The sequence below is a fragment of the Neolamprologus multifasciatus genome, unplaced genomic scaffold, assembly GCF_963576455.1.
Source record: "Neolamprologus multifasciatus unplaced genomic scaffold, fNeoMul1.2 scaffold_45, whole genome shotgun sequence".
Classification (NCBI taxonomy): Eukaryota; Metazoa; Chordata; class Actinopteri; order Cichliformes; family Cichlidae; genus Neolamprologus; species Neolamprologus multifasciatus.
The window spans coordinates 11,071-32,500 of record NW_028182000.1 but is presented as its reverse complement, the minus strand read 5'-3'; the positions used below and the strand labels follow the sequence as shown (position 1 = coordinate 32,500).

Here is a 21,430-nt window from a genome sequence, read left to right as displayed (position 1 = left end):
CGGCATGCGACACAACATCCCGGCTGAGATAAAGAGGAGCTACAGAGGCTGCAAGGCTGGAGCGAGGAAAGCGGATCACCGGAGGCAATTCAAACCAACAATCCCGACAGTGATAATGGGCAACGTGAACTCGCTACCGAATAAAATGGACGAACTGTGTGCTCTGAACAACCACCGACTATCCACAGTATTTCTGATTTCGCGCCATTACCCCGATTCATAGCGGAAGCCGGTTTTTTACTTCCGCTTGCGCTGTTGTTGACAGTTGCGGGGTTACACCTTGACTGTTGATAAAGATTTCTCTCACTGCAGTTTCTTTTACCTGGAGTAAATGGCAACACATCGAAGGTGGATACACAGTAGAGATGTTTTAAAAAGCAGCGAGGACAGTTCAGTTGCAGTGCCTCACCCGTCACTTCTCACGGAGTGGGTAGATGACATGAAACTATGGCCCGATGTTAGCTACATCGACATTATTAATTACCTTGTATTTTCCGAAGGCGTTGATGGCGAGGAATTACGTAATTACAAGAGCACCGAGGCGTATAATTACCTGCACAGCAACAAAATTGATAAAGTACTGCTCAACAAACAAGGCGACTTTATTTTTCTTAAAGCAGCTGTAAGCCGAGCCAGAGTATTAATCAAGCGAAACACTTAGCATGGGTAATGCTAAGAGAAAGTGGAGTAGTGGAGACAGTCGGCTGTTCCTGTATCGCCGGATTAGGGAGATCATGTAGTCATGCGGCTGCTATTCTGTGGAAGGTATATCACTTATCTGGATATCACAATGTTTAAATCACTGAAACAGAAACACTGGACTGGTCAAAGGCTGTGATTAAGGAGTCACGCTACTGCCATCTAGCCAAGTATTACGTGGAGCACTGTTTACATGTGAAAGCTACTCGTTAACTTTGTGTGGGCTGTATGCTGTACAATCACATAAAGATAAAATATAAAAAAATAAATAAAAGACTGCACATTAAGGGCAAATTTACAGGACAAGAAAAACTATAGTTATAAGAAGTGACACAGGGTAGTATAATACACGTTTGTTTATATATATGTATATTTGTACACACACACTACTTTGAAAAAAATTAGACTGTGGATGTATATTTCTGCATCAAAAAGTAGCTGACTATTAATATGAAATGGAAAATACTTTGCCAGACTTTGCCAGTGTTTATATCTGTTTTGGATAGGATTCAGGTGTATTGACCCAGGGTCATATCTATAACATGCAGGACACCGACCGTGTACTGCTTTTGTTAGTGTAAACTTCCTCGTTATGTTAAATCTAGAGTATTGACAGAAAAAACTATTAATGTTTGTTACAGGTGCAGAATGCTGCGATCAGTGGAAAGACAGGGCTTGCGTGTACAGACGAGCAGCGCAGGTGGAATGCAGGGACAGCAAAGAACCTTGAACCTAAACGTCTAAGCCAGATAAACTTCAGACATCATAGGGCAGAGCAGCAGTACGATGTGAACTCCCGGACTGCAGTGACACAATCTCTCCCTAACACACCATATCACCTTACACACCAAGACTTTATTGACAGTGTTAGCAAAGCACCAGTGAAGCCACTTTTCCTCCTCAAGAACACATTAATTGGAAAGTGTTACAATGCCTCGCCATCTGCAGGTCCTCACCGCAACAGTAAAGTTGATGAGCAATTTTTTCAGCCACACCAAGCACACAGTTACAAACTAAGCTGTAATCCATGCAGGGCATTCTACCAGGCATACATTCAAGTTTCTGAAGAGCAAGCAGAACAATTACAAGAAGAAACAAAAGAGCAAAGTGCATCTGATTTGTGGCACAACTGCAGGAAAATCAGACTTACAGCAAGCTCCGCTAAAAAAGTTCCAGTACGTGCCACCACAAAAAATGATAAATTTTTATCTGAGCACATGTACCCTTCCTTTCGTGGGAATTATGCAACAAACCATGGTAAAGAAAATGAAGTTAGAGCTTGTCATCAGCTGAAAGAACAGGGTATGAACATCCTTCACATGGGTAGTGTTATCAGCATCCAGGAGCCATGGCTCTCTGCGAGTCCTGACGGGGTCATTGACTCAGATGTGCTTCTAGAAATAAAATGTCCTGTGCCGACTTATCCTTCACTCAAGGAGCAGCTTACCCAGAAATGCAGCGATATCAAACTGGTAGATGGCGAACTGCAGCTGCAGAAAACTGGCAGCAGAGGCTATTACATGCAAGTGCAACTTACAATGTTTTGCACAGGGCTCAAGACTGCCACACTTGTGATCTGGACACCTACTGAGCATGTTTCATTTACAGTGCAATATGATGAAGCATTTGTAAAGGAACAAGTAAAGCGCTTGAGAGGGTTTTACTTCTCATATTTCTTACCTCGACTTGTAGAGGAGTATGCAGCAGGACGGTTTCAGTTAAATGAGAGATACTTGAAGATAATGGGCAAGGTTTAATGCATGTTACAACTATAAATGGGACAGTCAGACACCAACATGTCTGCAGAGTTTGGTCTCTGTCTTGTGAATGAAAGGACACATTCAATATGAAATCTGTTAAATATTTCAATACAACTAAAATGTACATAGTTGTAACATATGGTGGGAAATGAATGACAAACTGACAACATTAAATGGTGTGAATAGTTCTGTATTTCTGTAATCTTCCAACACAAAAAAATGTCAAGAATGCACAACTAATTATTGTAGATTTGAGAAAAACATCTTTTTTTTTCATTTAAGAAATTTATCACATTGTGGTTGAATAAAAAAAGTAATAATTGTTCAATTGATTGCAATTGTTATATATATATATATATATATATATATATATATATATATATATATATATATATACACACACATACACACACACACACACACACGTACTGTATCACATAACCTTTCTTCTAGAACAGAAGATAAAAAAGGGAGACCTGGAATTATTTACTCTCTACATATATGTACATCAAATTTTAACTTTAAAATAATTGCATTACACTACACAACTTTATGTCCTGAGTAACCATCTTAATATCCCAGAGTCCACAATTGTTCATAACATACACATTTATTGTGTATCACGAATGAGATCCTCTCTTAAGTTCACTAGAGCAGCACATATTCTCAGTATCTTGTCTACTTTAGGAGCCATGCTTATAGGAACAATTTGTGAAAGTATTTTGTAGACTTTCAAGCGTCTGATTGCTCTTTCAACATGGATTCTTACATTTGCAATCCGACGTGTGTATGTTACCTGTTCCTCAGTTAGCTGTCTACGTTTTTTTGTGAAAGCGGGTATTACTAATCTAACTTTTCTCTCAAAGAGTAAGTCTTTAATTGTAAAACCTCTATCTGCCATGACTTCATCACCAGGTTTTAGGTATGTTAATATTCCAGAGTCCATTGTGATAAATTTGTCACTACATCGGCCGCCATATGCCGCAGACACAAACATGATTAGTCCACATGGTGCAACAGCAACCAAATATTTGACTGTGTTGTGTGAATAATAATGGCTGTATGATTCCCCTCTTGAGCCCATATTTCTGGGTTTCTGTAAAAGGGTCTCACTGCAGTCTATAATGCATGTAGTATTTGGAAAGTTCTTCTTGAAGGCTTCAGGCATAGTTGCTTGAATAGTTTCTTTTGGCAGCCATGGAATTAATGGTCGGAGAACTTCCTCCAGCTTGTCTAACCAGTGTGAGATGATCTTGCTGGCCATGCTTTGTGATATATGAAACTGGCGGCTTAGGTCACCTATTACTCGGTTACTCTTTAATTTCATAAGTGTCATGAGGACTTGATCTCGGACAGGCATGGTAAATTCATTGTTGTCATATCCTTCCAGTGTCGACACAAGTGTGTTAAATGTTTCTAAGGCTATCCCAGTGTACAGCAAAGCGTCTGCATCATTTTGAAGAATGAAATATGCAACTTCATCACACTGAGTCATCTTATCCTGCACATCTTTTCTGCGAGACCTGTTGCAGTATTGATGGTCTTGTTGCGAAGGATCCTCCCACTGTGTGTGGACTGAGTGCAGATGTGGCTCAGGGGGTTGTGTGGAGATGCTGGCCTGGTCTAATTCCACTGAACATAACACTGTGGAGTCTGAATAAGACAAAAATATGATCAGATGTACAGTCAAACTGTTAGCATAAGAGAAACTGTAAAGTGTCACTAAGCTTATTATATTTTTTGAGTGAAATTTCTCATTCTACATTTTTCACACAAATGCAAAATCATAAATGTCAACATAAAATGTTCCTAGGTCCCCTAAAAATTTGTCACAATTTTATTCCATTACTGTGATTAGATTTTATTTTTCATTCTAAAAAAAAAGTCACCAATGTTGATATTTTTGCAAAGGTTGCTTTTAACGTTTGTAGAGGAATTTCTTTCACTAAGGTATTAATCACATTATTTCATTGTTTTAACATGTCTGACACTCATACTTAAGACAAATGGTAGGGGGTGTAGTCAGGATGTTGGGGAAACAGGAACTCCAGAGGACCAGTCTTTTGTCTCTTGAGGACTCTGGGAAGTAGCAAGGGAGTGTGAACCTTAAGGTGTGAAACAGCTGTGTACTGCCTTTTGTTCCTGGAGAAGGTATTTAACTGAGAGGTTGACTTTGGCTCAGTGAGACTCTGCTGACCCTGCCCCGTGGTCATGCAGGGGCTTCACAAGCTTGTTTATATGTTGTGTGCATGAATTAAAAGAATGCTAGCTACCGCTCACCGCTCGTCTGCAGGCTTTATTTAAGTGGAAAACTTCCACAACAAAAATGGCGCTGTGAGCAGGGTGGTCCGTGTGGTCGCTGAACAACGGTTCCGTGGACGGGCTGATCACCCCTGAGGGAAAAGGTACCTTTGTCCTACCAGCTGTTGAAGCAAAGGAAATGGAGGAGTCACGGAGCCGTGTGTTTCAGTCACCACCGAGATCATCGATTTTGAGGGGACTTCTGCAGATGGGTGAGTTGTAGCTAACTTGTATACAGTCATGGAGAGTTTTTTGTCTGGCCGAGGGGGAGAACGCTGGCCGACTCCGGAGTTCGAGTCTCCGGAGGGAAAATCCTGGCGGTTTGAGACCCCAGGCTTGTGTTGGGTACGGCTCATCACAAGGACAGTGGCTCGCGCATGTTGTTGGGGAGAAGCCGGCCCAGACCTGTGTTCGGTCCAAGTACGCCACAGGAACGGCGGTTCGGGTACACTGTCGGGGAAAATCCTGGGGTTAGAGTCCCCAGGCTTGTGTTCGGTTCCGGTGTTGTGCAAAAGAAAAGCAGTTTTCTGCCAGAGTAATTGCAAAAACACCGGGCCATCACAGGGAACGGTGGTTCGAGTCCACCGTTGATAATCACGTCTGCACAATACAGTGTGTGGAGTGACGGTATTTTAGCACTTTTCTGCCGGTAAGGGAAGAAGGCCATTGCAGGGGACGCTCTGAATGTAAAGGGAAGCTGGATCCAGTAAAGCGGTAGGCCTTCCACCAGGCGGCCAGAGACAAAACTCAATACGTGACTGTGGTAAGAATTGAGTAAATGTGTAGTGTGTAAGATTGCAGAGAATGGTTGTGTGGGAAACGTTATTGTGTGTGTAAAAACAGTGAGAAATGGGGGAGAAGGTGGTACTGCAGGCCACCAGCTCCCCTAGGGTGGACACACACGAAAAAAATTTTTTTTAGCAGAATTGTTGATAAAATAAGCAAATAGGAAGAGGGTTTGGTGTTTTTCAACGTAGAACAACTACAATCTCTCTGGGTTTTTAAGAAAGGGGAATTCAGAACCAGAGAGGGGAGAGGTGTTGTTTTAAGCAATGAGAAGAATGATCAAAATGTCTCAGTGTGTCACTTGCAGGTGAAGAGCAGACCCGGATCAATTTTCCACGTGCAGCAGTCGGAAGAAAATTATAGGTTAACATCATTAGAAACACTCAAGCCAAGTTTTGGCTGAATTGTTTTACAGCTTAACTTCCATGTGTTTGTCACCCTGAGAAAACAAGCTACAAAATCTCTCCCTGAAGACAAGAAATGCAGTTTCAGAACAACGAGATAGATCTCGAGAGCTCACAGCAGCATCCTGAGCAGTGAAGAAAAGGTCCAGCAGCAGCAGCTGTGCAAGACAGCGACAGCAAGGAGAAAAATGGCATCATCATGACTGGATGGATGGATGTGCATTTCCAAGGAGCTGCAACTTCACTGTGTGTGAATGGACTTTTGAAAAGACTGCCTGAGTTGGACATTTGCCACTTTCGGCGCAAAATGGCAAAATGAGACAGTGGAAAACAGGACAAAGCTGAAAGACAACTGACTCTCACTGGACTGCTGCAAGGGGGAGAGATGAGATGAGACCACAGTCAAAGGAGAAGGGGACAACATGGAGGAATGCTGTTGTAGTGTGGGAATGAAATTTGGGTTTAGGAAAACTGGGAAGGAAAAAACGACTGCCTTGCGTGGAGAATTGAAAAGTGTCTGGAGCACCGCAAAGAGGAGAGGTACACAAAAAAAAAATTACACAAACAGAAAAATGCATTAATCCTACTAACACAAACACACATGCAATGAAGCTCATGAAGACCAAATAGCATTTTAAGCATGCATTTCTGTTACCATCATCTTGTCCGGTTAGCTTAGTAGGTTAAGAAGTGATACATAGACTAGTGAACTAGTATTATTTTTGGGGAAGGATGATTGAATCAGCAGTGAACAGAATGCTGCGGGAGGGTCAGATGAGTGGGGACTAATAGATTATTGAGTTTCTGGTTTCTGATGTGTGAGGGAGGTCTTATCATGACACACATCTGGGTACATAGGGAAAACAAAAACTCATTTTCTAATAGAATATTGCTGTTGTGTGAGGTGTGTGACTGGTGGATGAAAGTTTTGGGGATTTACTGATGCATTTTCTTTTGGTACCACTTTGAACCTGCCAATTAGTTTTTTTTTTCATCATTCTAAGAAAGTACGCTTAGACAACTTCTAAAACTAGGCCTTCATATTTTTTAGATTTTTGACAGTGCACTGAGATTTTTGTTTGGCAATTTTCTCTTTTTCAAGCAGGCCTGCAAGATCGGAATCGAAAGCGCTATACAACATGTTGATCAATCGCAAGTGAGCTTCTCCAAAATTAAAATGGGCTCAGGAGAAAGCCACTTATTTGGGACAATCAGAAAACAAGTCCCTGGCAAAAAGGATTCAGCGAGGTAATCCAGTCTAAATTCTTTTTTTCCCTTTTTGAAATGACGTCATTGCTGGCAGTAGAAACTTATTGCGACACAAGAGGTTCTGCTATCAGCAATAAACACGGGGATTGACTGGACTGACAAAAACTTGACTGACTTGACACCAATATGCAAGATTGCACCTCCATCCAGAGAGACAAAGGGTGGATGTATATATGTATGTTTCTTTGTTACAGGAGCAGAAAGGTGACAGCAACATCCTGGGTTGCATGGGCTTTTGAGCCATGCTGACTTAACCTTTTAATTGCCACTTTCTGTGTCTTTGTGAATTTACCAGCGGTGTGTTATTCATGACCTTGTATTATTTACAGTGCAGAGGTCACTGTGAGAAAGTGTGCATACAGACGCGCTGCGCTAACATCTATATCACTTTTTCCACAGCAGAGGGTTAATCATATGATCTAATCACATGATTTACAGCAGGACACACCACTGGCTAATGTTTTTTCTTACAACAGGGCCTGGAGTGAAGCTACTCTAGGGGAGAAGCCCTGAGAATTTTTAAGAGACAGTGCACAACTTTATTGTGTATGTCTAATGGTGATAAGCTAACATAGGGCAAAATAGGTTTTTCCGGGGAAGTTTTCATTTTTAAATTGCAGGAACCATGACATGAGGGATATGGAAGGATTGACTGAAGCGCAGATGCAAACTGTGACTAGGAGAGAACGCTTCAAGAGGACCACTGAGAAGCAGGGACCATCTGCAGGACAACAGACAAACGACACTGGGCTTCCAAAGGATTGTCACGAGGAGATTTTGAACAGCAAAATCTTAAAATAAAATGAAAGAGTTTCGACGTTGACGCTGAGGAAGACAACTAAGGTGTACGACGTGCTCTGCCTTAAATCTACAGCTGCGTTGGAACAGAAATCGAGGGATGGAGAGAGCGTGCTAAGCTCCAAAAGTGACAGCGCAAGGAAGATCAGCGTTGGAATTATGACTCTGTAAATGGCACAGACACCAGGAGCCATAACTGTGACAGAGACTGACCACCTAATGCTGTTTCACTTTGCCATGCAAAGTACTTTGACACTCTGGAGAAGACCTTTCCTCTGTATCATTGTTGTTTCCATTTGCATGTGAGAGCTTAGATTGTGGGGAAGATTAAAGATGAACAAAGGGTGGTGGGAGAACAGTGAAGTGAGGATACACAGTGTGAAACTCCTTTAAGTGTACAATAATGTTGATGTAATATGCAGAATGTCAGGAAAGAAATTCTGGTTTTAATGTGATTCTTGATTTTAGAATCAAAGGGTGGGATTGTAGAGGAATTTCTTTCACTAAGGTATTAATCACATTATTTCATTGTTTTAACATGTCTGACACTCATACTTAAGACAAATGGTAGGGGGTGTAGTCAGGATGTTGGGGAAACAGGAACTCCAGAGGACCAGTCTTTTGTCTCTTGAGGACTCTGGGAAGTAGCAAGGGAGTGTGAACCTTAAGATGTGAAACAGCTGTGTACTGCCTTTTGTTCCTGGAGAAGGTATTTAACTGAGAGGTTGACTTTGGCTCAGTGAGACTCTGCTGACCCTGCCCCGTGGTCATGCAGGGGCTTCACAAGCTTGTTTATATGTTGTGTGCATGAATTAAAAGAATGCTAGCTACCGCTCACCGCTCGTCTGCAGGCTTTATTTAAGTGGAAAACTTCCACAACACGTTTTTACTTGAGTTTTCTCGACTTGAAAAAACATGTTCTTTATAAACACAAACCTAAGACTTTTACAGCCCTTGGAGCTAATCTTTTGGCAGCATGCGGCTGGTGTTAATTACCACCACGGGTGTAAACTTTCGTTAAAATTGAGACTTTGCTGCTAATAACCAGCTAGTGCTGATACTAACGCCATTCACCATAGGCTATTATTTAGTAAAAGTAATTGCGTGATTAAAATGCGAAACGGTGGCAAACCACATTTACACTTTCACTTACCGGGTACAGATTCTGTGTTTTTGTTCGTATTACTGGAAGCTGTCACACTCAAAGTGGTCCGAGTGAGCTTTCTTCTTTTCTTCGGTGGGGGTCGGTCATAGCCAAGATAAAGCTCCGGGTCGGGGTGTAGCTCTGTGGGCTTTTTATCGATAAAATGAAAGGAGCAAACATAAACTCTCTTTGGAGGGTGTTTGAGTCTTAAAGCTGCCAGCCACGCTAGTTTCCGATCCTCCTTCCGCGGCATAGAGTGCAGTGCGTAGGGCGGTGGGCACGAACAGGCCTTTCTAAGTTGCTCATGTTCAAGGCAAAATGTTTCTAATGCGTTTTTCAGTTTTCTTGAATTATTGTGGCAGCCGACGACAGCACACGTTGAACCCGAGCTCATCTTCGAACAGCTAAAGCCACTTATTACCGCACAAAGTAACTAATTTTGTTGTTAGCAACGACTGAACGCTGGGTCTCGCTTTGAGTAACCGGAAGTATAAAACCGGACAACGGAAGTAGTGGTCTGTCATGGCAACCTACGTACGCTCTTACAGAAACCTGTGGATACCGTGAGTGCAGTTTGTTTATCTTCACGGAGACGTGGCTAACCGAGCTAACGCCACAGGCTAACGTAGACCTATGCGGTTTCACATCCGTGAGAGCCGATAGGGACACGCAGGCCAGCGGAAAAAGCAGAGGTGGGGGACTCATTGTCTACGTTAACAACAGATACTGCAACCCCGGACACGTCTCCGTTAAAGTTTCGGTATGCCGTCCGGACCTGGAGCTGCTAGCTGTTAGCTTGCGGCCATATTATCTACCTCGGGAGTTCAGTCATGTGATCTGTGTGTGTGTTTACATTCCTCCGAGGGCCGACGCAACAGCTGCCTGTGAGAAAATACACACAGTCACAGCAAGACTCCAGACACAAAACCCCGAAGCTTTCATTATTATATCTGGAGACTTTAATCATGCCACACTGGATTCTACTCTGGCTGCTTTTCACCAGTTTGTGAATTGTCCCACAAGGAGCAACAGGACAATTGACCTACTGTATGCTAATGTGAGAGATGCATACAGAGCCACCCCCCTCCCCCCACTAGGGAAGTCAGACCACAACCTGGTTTACCTACAGCCACAATACACACCCCTCGTCCAAAGGCAGCCTGTCACAACACGTTCCATGAGGAGATGGACCCCAGAAAAGGAGGATGCTCTGAGAGACTGTTATGACACCACAGACTGGGACGTGCTTCTGAGCCCACATGGTGAGGACATAGAGGGGGCGACACACTGTCTTACAGACTACCTCAACTTTTGTGTGGACACGGTCGCCCCTGCTAAGACGGTACGGTGTTACCCTAATAACAAACCGTGGGTAACACCTCATCGGGTGAGGGCCTCCAGCTCGCACTGGAGCGGTTCGCAGCCGAGTGTGAAGCAGCGGGAATGAGGATCAGCACCTCCAAATCTGAGGCCATGGTTCTCAGCCGGAAAAGGGTGGAGTGCCCACTCCGGGTCGGGGATGAGGTCCTGCCCCAAGTGGAGGAGTTCAAGTATCTCGGGGTCTTGTTCGCGAGTGATGGGAGAAGGGAGCCGGAGATCGACAGACGGATTGGGGCTGCAGCTGCAGTAATGCAGACGCTGCACCGGTCCGTCGTGGTGAAGAGGGAGCTGAGTGTAAAAGCGAAGCTCTCAATTTACCGGTCGATCTACGTCCCTACCCTCACCTATGGCCACGAGCTGTGGGTAGTGACCGAAAGGACGAGATCGCGGATACAAGCGGCGGAAATGAGCTTCCTCCGAAGGGTGGCTGGCATCTCCCTTAGAGATAGGGTGAGAAGTTCGGCTATCCGGGAGGGGCTCAGAGTAGAGCCGCTGCTGCTCCACATCGAAAGGAGCCAGCTGAGGCCGACCCGGCCCCGGATAAAGCGGACGAAGATGGATGGATGGATGGATGGGTAACACAGGAAGTCAAAGCTGTCCTCAACATGAAGAAGAAGGCTTTCAGGAGCAAAGTGAAGGAGGAGATGAAAGCAGCACAGCGGGAGGTGAAACGCTGCCTGAGGGAAGCAAAGGACACCTACAGGAGGAAGGTGGAGCAGAAGTTGGAGAGGAACAATATGAGGGAGGTCTGGAATGGTGTGAAAACTATCACAGGCCACAACACCAAGAACAGCACAGTGAGGGGGACTGTGGAGAAGGCAAACGAACTCAACAACTTCTTCAACAGGTTTGACCAGCCCACAACCCCCCCACCCTCACCCTCACCTTCACTACAGAGCCCTCTCCCCACTCTCCTACCTCCCTTGCTTCCCCCCCTTCCTGACACTATGATGACACCCCCCTCCTCCAATCCCTCTCTCAGCAGCAGGACATCTTCCCCCCCCTCCTTCCAATCATCTCCCAGTGTCACAGTGGATCAGGTCAGGAGACAACTGAGGAAGCTTCGCCCCAGAAAGGCAGCAGGTCCGGACAAGGTGTGTCCGAGGATGCTAAAGGCGTGTGCTGCTGAACTTGGGGAGCCGCTACAACGAGTCTTCAATCTCAGTCTGCGACTGGGGAGAGTGCCCACCCTATGGAAGACATCCTGCATCGTCCCGGTCCCCAAAAGGAACCGGCCCAATGAGCTGAATGACTTCCGACCGGTGGCACTGACATCACATCTTATGAAGACTCTAGAGCGGCTCTTCCTCAACCTCCTCCGACCACAGGTGCAACATGCCCAGGACCCACTATAGTTCGCCTACAAGGCGGGTGTGGGAGTGGAGGATGCCATCCTGTACCTCCTGCATAGAGCCCACTCACACCTCGATGGGGGAAAAGGCACGGTCAGGATCCTGTTTCTTGACTTTTCCAGTGCCTTTAATACCATCCAGCCCTGTCTGCTCCAGGAGAAACTGAACAGGATGGAGGCGGACCCCTGCCTGGTGTCTTGGATCTCCGACTACCTCACCGACAGGCCACAGTACGTCAGGCTGAAGGACATCACGTCTGACACTGTGGTCAGCAGCACAGGAGCACCACAGGGAACTGTGCTGTCCCCTCTTCTCTTCACCCTGTACACCTCTGACTTCTGCTACAACTCTGAATTATGTCACATTCAGAAGTTTGCAGACGACACAGCCATCATGGGGTGTATCTGGGATGATCAGGAAGAGGAGTACAGAAGTCTGGTGAGGAACTTTGTCACATGGAGTCACACAAACCACCTGCAACTCAACACCTCAAAGACCAAGGAACTGGTTGTGGACTTTGGGAGGTCCAGAGCAGGTCCACTGCCGGTTCAGATAGAGGGGGAGGAGGTGGAGGTGGTCAACAAGTACAAGTACCTCGGGCTGTGGGTGGACAATAAACTGGACTGGTCATGCAACACAGAGCACCTGTACAAAAAAGCCCAAAGCCGACTGTACTTCCTCAGGAGGCTGAGGTCTTTCAACATCTGCAGGAAGCTCCTGAGGATGTTTTACCAGTCGGTGGTTGCTGGAATACTTTTCTATGCTGTGGTGTGCTGGGGGAGCAGCACAGCAAAGAAGGACTCATCCAGGCTGGAAAAACTGATCAGGAAGGCTGGCTCTGTGGTTGGCATGAAGCTGGACACTCTGGTGTCAGTGGCAGAGAAAAGGACACTAAAGAAACTGCTGGACATTATGGACGATGCTGGGCATCCTCTGCACACGGCCATAAACAACCAGAAGAGTCTGTTCAGTGACAGGTTGCTTCTCCCAAAGACAAGAACCAACAGACTTAAAAACTCCTTTGTCCCACACGCCATCAAGCTGTTTAACTCCTCTCTGGAGGGGAGAGGGAGGAGAAACAGGAGGACAAAGGAGGGGGGAACAACTAAGCTGTAGTGCCTCTCCACTTCACTGTGTAATACCTTTGTGCAATACTTTTTGTTAATAATCATACTTGAAATGTGCAATTCACTTGTATTTTTATTTTTATTTTTATTCCTATTTATTCTATTTATCCCCTTTGTATATTTTATCTATATATGTCTTTGTATTTATATATGTGTGTGTATATATATATATATATATATATATATATATATATATACAGAGTCAATATTCTTGACTCTGTAACTTCTGTCGGTGCTGTGCTTTTTGGAAAACAAATTTCCCAGAGGAACCTACCCGAGGGATTAATAAAGTTTTATCTTATCTTATCTTATCTCTTACATGCATTTGAATGGGGAACTCGCCCAAAACAAAGTATAGGTTTTCATTATGTGAATAACTTGAAAAACTTAGCTCAAACAGCTTCAAAACCTGTTTGCCCAGCACGGGGATCTTGAACTGTATAAGATAACGCCTTAAATATGTGTGTCTGAGTCGTCTATCAAAACTTACAGCTATTTATATGAAGTTGTACAAAAACGCTTTATTTCGTCAAGACAGTGCGTTTCCTACGATTACATGCATTTGAATGGGGAACTCGTCCGAAACAAAGTATAGGTTTTCATTATGTGAATAACTTGAAAATCTTAGCTCAAACAGCTTCAAAACCTGTTTGCCCAGCACGGGGATCTTGAACTGTATAAGATAACGCCTTAAATATGTGTGTATGCTTCTTCTATCAAGACTTACAACTATTTATATGAAGTTGTACATAAACGCTTTATTTCGTCAAGACAGTGCGTTTCCTACGATTACATGCATTTGAATGGGGAACTCGCCTGAAACAAAGTATAGGTTTTCATTATGTGAATAACTTGAAAATCTTAGCTCAAACAGCTTCAAAACCTGTTTGCCCAGCACGGGGATCTTGAACTGTATAAGATAACGCCTTAAATATGTGTGTATGCTTCTTCTATCAAGACTTACAGCTATTTATATGAAGTTGTACAAAAACGCTTTATTTCGTCAAGACAGTGCGTTTCCTACACAGTAAAATTCGGAGTGTTAAAATAACACTTAAAGAGTTAAATTTAACACTGGTCCCGAGTCTATTTGGTCCCATTCGGAATTGGTGTTAAATCGACTCTTTCTATAGTGTTAAAATTTTAGAGTAAAATTAACTGTAAATAGAGTAAAAATTTAACACTGAGTAACACCGCAGAGTGTTAAATGAACCTAACACTACTAGTAGTGTCATATTATTTACTCTATCATAGTGATAAATTAACTCTATTTGAGTAAAATTCCACTCATTTTTAACACTGAATTGAGTTATTTGAAATTAACACTGGGGGTTCAAATAACTCTGATGAGTGTTGATGCTACTCTATACTGTGTTATTCATACACTAATCTCTAGTGAAAAATTAGCTCTCATAGAGTAAAATTTTAAATTAATTTTACACCAAGTAGTGTTACTAAAACTCTTCCTGTAGTGTTACCTTTACACTCAATTTAGTGTTTTGCAGCATGAAAACCTGGTTTCTAATAATGCTTTAAAATATAAAACAAGTAAGCAAAAACCACAACTAGATAATACGTTTAACGGCTTTATTTTGATGTCAGGCTCAAAATATTAAAACATCTCATGTAGTGTACATAAAACACTACACACACAAAAAGAGTCATAAAACACTTTAAAACAATGAATTTAGTTCGGCATAAAATGACAATATGGAACCACATACAGGGAGGAATCAGAAGTGCCATACTTCATTTGAAGATCAAATGGTTTGAAGTAACACAGCTCTTTTATGTTCAACACCTTCAGCACCATATTGGGGTGCATTCTGACCTTAAATGCATGAAAATGGTCATCAAAACACAGGGTTTCCATCAGTTTTCCACAGAGCAATACAATGTCATCTTTCACAACAATACTTTTGATCTTATAAAACACTGGAATCTCAGACACTACCTCTGTACAGATGATAAAGTCAGGGCGGTACTCTATACCATGATGCTTTATCCACTTAGCTGAAAAAACACTGGTAGACAACGCAGCTCCAAATTTTAAAGCAATTTCTGGACCTTCTTTCAGCTCTCCAAGTGTCACCATCTTTCCTGGTCCTAAAGCTAATCTTTCAAGGCTAAAAGACTCCCAATACATGGCCATACAACTTTGGTGTTTCTTGGCCAATGTCATTGTAATGTTTTTAAAGCTTTCTAATTGCTTCTTAAAGAAGTTATGTTTGGCTTCGTAACGCATGCACCACATGTGCAGAATTGGGCCAATATTTCGTATACTGCGAGGGTAATGTATCATGAAGTGATGCTTTGGTAGGAGACTGAGTGTAGGAAATAACTGCTTAAAGAGCTGATGATGATCAATAATCAAACGTTTGAGGTAGATGGTCATACCTTCTGACAGCACTGGTGAAAACACAATATTGACAATTTGTAGAAGCAGAAGTAGAAGATGCCAGTAGCTATCACCCACCTGTACTAAATCGCCAAACATCAAAGGTACATTACGCAATAAGCACCAAGATTGAATTGCATTTAGTCCTAAATCATTACTGCCATCAAACAACTTTACCCTTGGTGGGCGATTTCGCTGCTGATTGAAGCCATAGTCAAAGGCATGTATTCTACCAGCAAGTTGTTCAGCACTTAGGAAGTTCTCCTTTATGTACTGCAGCACAAGTTTCACCTCTAACTGAGCAACTCCCTCCAAAATGTCATGCATGATATCTACAGAAAAATTGTTGGCTGTGTTGAAATATTTAAGTGAATTCAAGAGACAAGTGCGTTTCACACCACATACATGAGGTAGCGTAGGATCTCTTTGTACACTTTCACAGTGCTGCTTATGCATATCAAGAGTTCTTAGTGCAACACCAGAATCATCTTCACAGAACACACTTTGAAAACAATACTTCTCCAGCAGACAAAAACGACAACAATATCGAGCTGCAAATGACTCCACGAACCCAAACAGACTATGCAAGCCAAGATTGTCCCCAGTGACCTGGATTACAGTGCCATGAACCAAGTTTTTAAACATGGGAAGTTTCAGTCCCTCTGTCTCAAGAACTTTCAGATCATTGACAAGTGGCTCAAGGATTGAATTAAAGCCATAACGCTTTGAGTCTTGTGCATGAAAAAGAGCACACAAATGAATATTGACCAACAACGAATTAAAGATTGGAGGAAAATTCCTTAGTGTAAAGTATATTGCACCCAATTTATGTACACCCTTTTTAGAGCCCAGGGGATTTGTAGTTTCAAAGTCATCATAAAACAGTTGAATTTGTAAGGCATCTTTTTCTGCAGAAAATAGGGGACATCTTTTAACATAGGCAGCATCGATTAAGTCTGCATACACACCTTCTCTGGACATATTCCTTGACTTGAACATGTCGACAACATGGTGGTTTTGAAAGATAGTTTTCAGTGTTTCCAAAATAGGAACATATGCAAACCTATCAGTTACAATGACTTGATCAAAAGTCCCTGTGATCTTGTTTCTTCTACTGTCAAATCTTGTGCCAAGCACCATTTCAACAGGTTCAACAGTTGCCCATTTTTGTTTAAAGTGCCTATTTTGTTTAGCTTCTGAATTTAACAGTGTGAATGGATTTTCAAAGTTTTTGAATGACTGCTCTAATTTCTTTTTACTTGTAGTGTCCTGTGAAGGTAAGCTCTGTAAAGCTGCATCTTTAGCCTGAGTATGAAGCTCAAAAAACACTTCCTCCATTGAGGAGACAAAACTATTCACAGTAGATTGGCTTAATCCAGCTGCCCTGAGCTGTGCAACAGTAGAGGCACACATATCCAAAGTGCTCTTATTTGAACTTTTCAACATTTCAGATGTTGTGGGTGTTTCTTCTACATTAGTTGACACCACCTCCCCTGTAGTGCTAACTTCTTTAACTGCCACATCAGGCTGTAAATTAACATCAGTGTCAGCCTGTTGGTCGAAATAGTTAAGGTGTTTGGTATTTAAATGTTTTCTAAAACCTGAAAAAGTGCCAAATACACAGCCACAGTCACGCTGGGCACATTTAAGGCGAAGATTTCTTCCAGGTAAGTAACCATGGACTAACCGTAAATGCCTAACAAGCATGTTTGAACCAGTAAACTCAGCCTGACAGACAAAACACTTCATGATGGAGAATTAACCTTCAAGCCCTAATGAAGCAACCTTGCCCTTATTTCAGCAACTCTGGGACTTTCTTTGACTTTGCCAACATCTATATTGTACACAGTGGTTTGGATGAACGTGTACATGTTGTGAAGCATGGTGTTGTAAGATGTGCCAAACACAAAATGTGCTTTAAACAGTTCATCAAAAGCACCAAGTGAAGAGGTAGACTTGCATGGTATGGCATTCTTGTCAAGAATAATGAAGAACTGGTGGATGTCATTCTTTTTCACCCCCAACAGCCAGGAGGTAGGGGTTGAGTGCTGGTAGTGATGGCATCAAGATGCTCTTGGATATTTGTTCCAGTCTGAAAAGACAAATACAGACAGGCAATAAGAATCAAGTGTTTCTTCAACTGGTAATTCATACCATAAAAATAGAAAAGAAACAAACCTTCTTGAAGACCACAAGATGCCTTTCTGCTTGAGAAGCTGACACCTTTCCTGGTCTCTTCCGACCCTGACCAGATGGTGGAATCAGATGTAATAGCAATAGAATCGCTGAGAGGTCACTGTCCCAGTCTGAAAAAAATATTTGTTTTTAATAAAGTTGAATCATCATCATCAATAACAAATTTCAATGCATTGACAAAATGTTTGAGTAGACCCAAAATACAAAAGGACAGCTGTTCTGTGACAAACATTATATATGCTGTGAATGTGCTAAAAAATAACAGCTCACCAATGTCAGCATTAACTTCAGTGGCATCCTCAGGAGAGTCAGCTGCCAGCAAGAGTTCTTCCAGGTCACTGGTAGAAGGAAGCTTTCTGCCTTGTTGGATAATCTTTCTTTTGAATGTTGTTGGCCACCTCTCCAGCAACCTGCCTGATACATCCTCACCAAACATCAGTACAAAATCCTGTTCGATCTGTAACAGGGATAGAGAATTATATCTGCTATCTGCAAAAAATAAAATGTGTTTACATTGTCAACGTAATGAAAAATATTCACCAAGCCTTTGATATCTTTGAAACGTGGAAAAACAGACAGTATGTTGCTTGACAGCAGGGGGTCAAGGACCATGTTGTGTCGATAAACAAATGTCAACTTCATCTTCTTCTTGACTGTGTCTTCATCAGCTGAATGTTTCATCAGAGAGATTGCTTCCTTACACTCATCCTCACTCAGCACGTTCTCTGTAACAAACTGCAACTCTTGTCTGACAGTTGGTCCACCACACTGGTCTTCACCCGATGATCCATCTCCTGGTGCTAGACAATATGAAATACAACTTTACCAAAACTAATAATAACATTTAATAACCATTATTAATACAGTACCACAATTTGGAACTGTATTATATGTTTCCACTTAATTATAAATGTTACCTCCAGATGATAATCGCCTCTCTTTAGCAGTGCATCTCTGTATGGTTTTAATCCTCCAGGCCAAGTACCCAGTGCCACTCTCGCCATCATAATAATGTTCCTTGGAGAGGGACATATACAGACATTTTGTTTAATTTATCAGTAAGTTATGTAACCATGAACAGTTGATAAGGACATACATTTTGGCAGGATTTAAAATTTTTGATTTTAGTTGTATCAGTTATTACTGTTAGCTACTTACATAGCCATTTTTTGAGTATGGGTCACTGAGGTAAGGGAAAAAGGTTACAATTCCTCTGGCATACATTTCTTTCACCTGCCGTGGTGGTGATGTACTGCAAGATCAAAAGGAAAAGAACTAGTCAGCTTCCCTGGAATTAATAGAGATTTAAAATAATTTGAAAATGATAGTAAAAATCACAGGGCCAGAAATAAATTACCCATTTTTTTCTGTCATGTCAGCTACCAGTATGTTGACCATTTTTCTTCTGGTTTCATCCACCAGGGACTTGGTCCGATTGTACTCATTTATTATACATTCTCCACCAGGTTTGCTGGTGAGAATGGATTCCACCAACTGAAAAAAAACAATAAAAACATTCTACATGTTGATATAACCACTACAGTTCAGAACACTTAAACTACAAACAAAAAAGACACTATTAGAAGAATGTGGAAATCTGTTAACTCTTACTTGCTTAGCTTCTGCATCCAGCTTCTGACGTTTCCTCAAAGGGCTGTCTGAAAGGATGACAGTATCCTGTGAATCTGATGAATGTGGCGATGATAACTGGAACCGCTCAGGAGACACTTCTGCAACAGATGTTTCCAGACCTCAAGAATAGGAGCAAAACAAATCAGTTTAGACTAATTTTATACACTCTTTGAATAAACAATGTAATAATGACACACACAAAAATGACATCCAATGAAACACACATCACTCAAACAAACCTGTTTCATATTTGATGGTTAGTACTCCGGTTGAGGGATCTGTTACTATATCCTCAAATACATCCTCATCCAACTCAGTCCCTGAACTATCAAAAACTTTCACTCCTTCTGTTACGGCTGGCACACCAAACTTTGCAAATGCTGGAAACAAGCACACAACTTTGTGTAAACAAAAAGATTACATGACATCTAATGTTTGTAGCTTAAAATGAAGATCATTTCAAGATACTTCTTCAAAAGTGAGTCAGATAAATAAAAGCTAAATTATTAAGCGCCACTAACATGCTTGATAAGTGGTAGATTAAAATGGGTGACATCACATTATGCAGTTTTTTCCCCACTAAATATACATTCATAACTAAGATGCTTCCAAAACACAGATCATTTTCAATTAATCATAAAATGCAGTTTGAAGAGACTAAATAACAAGAAGAACTTAAAGCTCCCTGTACACCTTTTTTATACAATGTTGGTTTCTTACCGGCAATCAAAAACTCCTTAAGGCTTGGCTCAGATACTCTAACAAATTTCTGCACACCTCCGAGTTTTGCTTTAAGCAGCATGCTTCCTGTAGACAGACTTATAGTCAGTGCTCTTCATTGAACTACAGTAAACAGAAAATGTGAATATTAAAAAAGTCCAATAAATACCAGCAAAATAGCCTTGCAATGTTATTTCTTACTGTATGTTACTTTTATGTCAGTGTAACAAGGTGTTTCAGCTATTTGGCGGTAGTTTTTAGCCCTTTACTAAATGAGTATTTCATTTACAAGAGATATAATCAATACAAAACTAAAATAATTACTACTACTTTTTACCATTTGTCTGATCTAACTTAGCACTAGGGAGTCAGTATTTTGTCATCATTAGGTAACATACTGAACAGTCTGGTAACCAAAATGGAAAAAGGAGCGGGGTAACTTTTGTCAATACCATCAACTCACAATAAATACAAACGCTGTCATCTTAAATTCAACCTACTAAAAACAAGCATTAAAAACTGAATCCTGGACATTTTGGATACTTTATCAAGCTTATAACACCTGCTGGTTGTACTCCTGTAACTGTAAAATCGCTGAAGACAGCCGAGTTAAAATAAGACAATAACCTTACTGAAAACGACCTCTATATCTGGTACATAGGTATCAAAAAAATAAAAATGTAACATTTAGTGTAAACCTTTAATTAGTTAATGCTTGGGTTATGTAATTTAAAATTTAACGATAACTAGCGAATTACACGCGCACTGAGGTTAGCCAAAATGCTAGTTAGCTAGCTAATGTTAAGATGTAAATCCCAACACATGGAGGGTTTAATTTAATGGAATTTCGAACATGCTAGAACACAACACAATCACCACTACACACTGAAATAAATTTTGATAACAAGCCTTACAGTCCAACACTGATATCAGTCAACTTTTTTTAGCTAATTAACAACCTTACAGTAGCATACAGACAGTGTCACATTTGCTTCTGGTGCAAAATGAAATATATAATAAACATGGACAAAAGGAATGTAACCTTATTTTAACGTGCTACCTGTGCTTAAAATGTCGAATTGTTGGTTTAATAAGTAAATATGAACAACTTACCCTGCAACTGATGTGAAGAAAATGGCGTCCTGAAAAATCCTCTTGGTTTGAAAACGAGTCTGTGGTGGGAGGAGCTTTCTAGAGTAACGTTGACACTGCCTCTTTTAACTCCACGAATCATCACCCACACTGGGGGGCGTTTTGCTCCAGCTGTTGTTATAATGACTCTATTAGAGTAAATACACTTTAACACTGCTGATTTAACACTGGGAAATTTACTGTGTACGATTACATGCATTTGAATGGGGAACTCGTCCGAAACAAAGTATAGGTTTTCATTATGTGAATAACTTGAAAATCTTAGCTCAAACAGCTTCAAAACCTGTTTGCCCAGCACGGGGATCTTGAACT

The 21,430-nt window shown here is 41.7% G+C and overlaps 2 protein-coding genes and 1 pseudogene across 3 annotated transcripts; 2 read left to right on the top strand and 1 right to left on the bottom strand.

Annotated features, from left to right (window-relative positions):
* Positions 1-632: 632 nt before the first annotated feature.
* On the top strand, positions 633-2,737 carry LOC146490281 (uncharacterized). Its single transcript, XM_085153378.1, has 2 exons — positions 633-765; positions 1,341-2,737. The coding sequence occupies exons 1-2, from the start codon at positions 670-672 to the stop codon at positions 2,454-2,456; spliced, it is 1,212 nt and encodes a 403-aa protein (XP_085009504.1). The 5' UTR covers positions 633-669; the 3' UTR covers positions 2,457-2,737.
* Positions 2,738-9,724: 6,987 nt separating this feature from the next.
* Positions 9,725-11,896, top strand: LOC146490280 (uncharacterized). Its single transcript, XM_085153376.1, has 2 exons — positions 9,725-10,540; positions 11,124-11,896. The coding sequence occupies exons 1-2, from the start codon at positions 10,339-10,341 to the stop codon at positions 11,894-11,896; spliced, it is 975 nt and encodes a 324-aa protein (XP_085009502.1). The 5' UTR covers positions 9,725-10,338.
* A 580-nt stretch (positions 11,897-12,476) lies between these two features.
* Positions 12,477-21,192, bottom strand: LOC146490279 (uncharacterized; annotated as a pseudogene). The gene is made up of 10 exons (XR_014872883.1): positions 19,967-21,192; positions 19,486-19,626; positions 19,226-19,365; positions 18,972-19,108; positions 18,773-18,866; positions 18,532-18,631; positions 18,155-18,414; positions 17,885-18,071; positions 17,597-17,724; positions 12,477-17,510 (listed from the first exon to the last, which is right to left on the bottom strand). The product of XR_014872883.1 is annotated as an uncharacterized LOC146490279 (transcript).
* Positions 21,193-21,430: the final 238 nt, after the last annotated feature.

Bases quoted from the DNA above. Each gene is read 5' to 3' on its own strand.
- LOC146490281 (XM_085153378.1), top strand. From the start codon at position 670: ATGCTAAGAGAAAGTGGAGTAGTGGAGACAGTCGGCTGTTCCTGTATC. The intron at 766-1,340 runs GTATATCACTTA...TGTTTGTTACAG, and splicing joins CGGCTGCTATTCTGTGGAAG to GTGCAGAATGCTGCGATCAG.
- LOC146490280 (XM_085153376.1), top strand. From the start codon at position 10,339: ATGAGGAGATGGACCCCAGAAAAGGAGGATGCTCTGAGAGACTGTTAT. The intron at 10,541-11,123 runs CTCATCGGGTGA...GATGGGTAACAC, and splicing joins TAACAAACCGTGGGTAACAC to AGGAAGTCAAAGCTGTCCTC.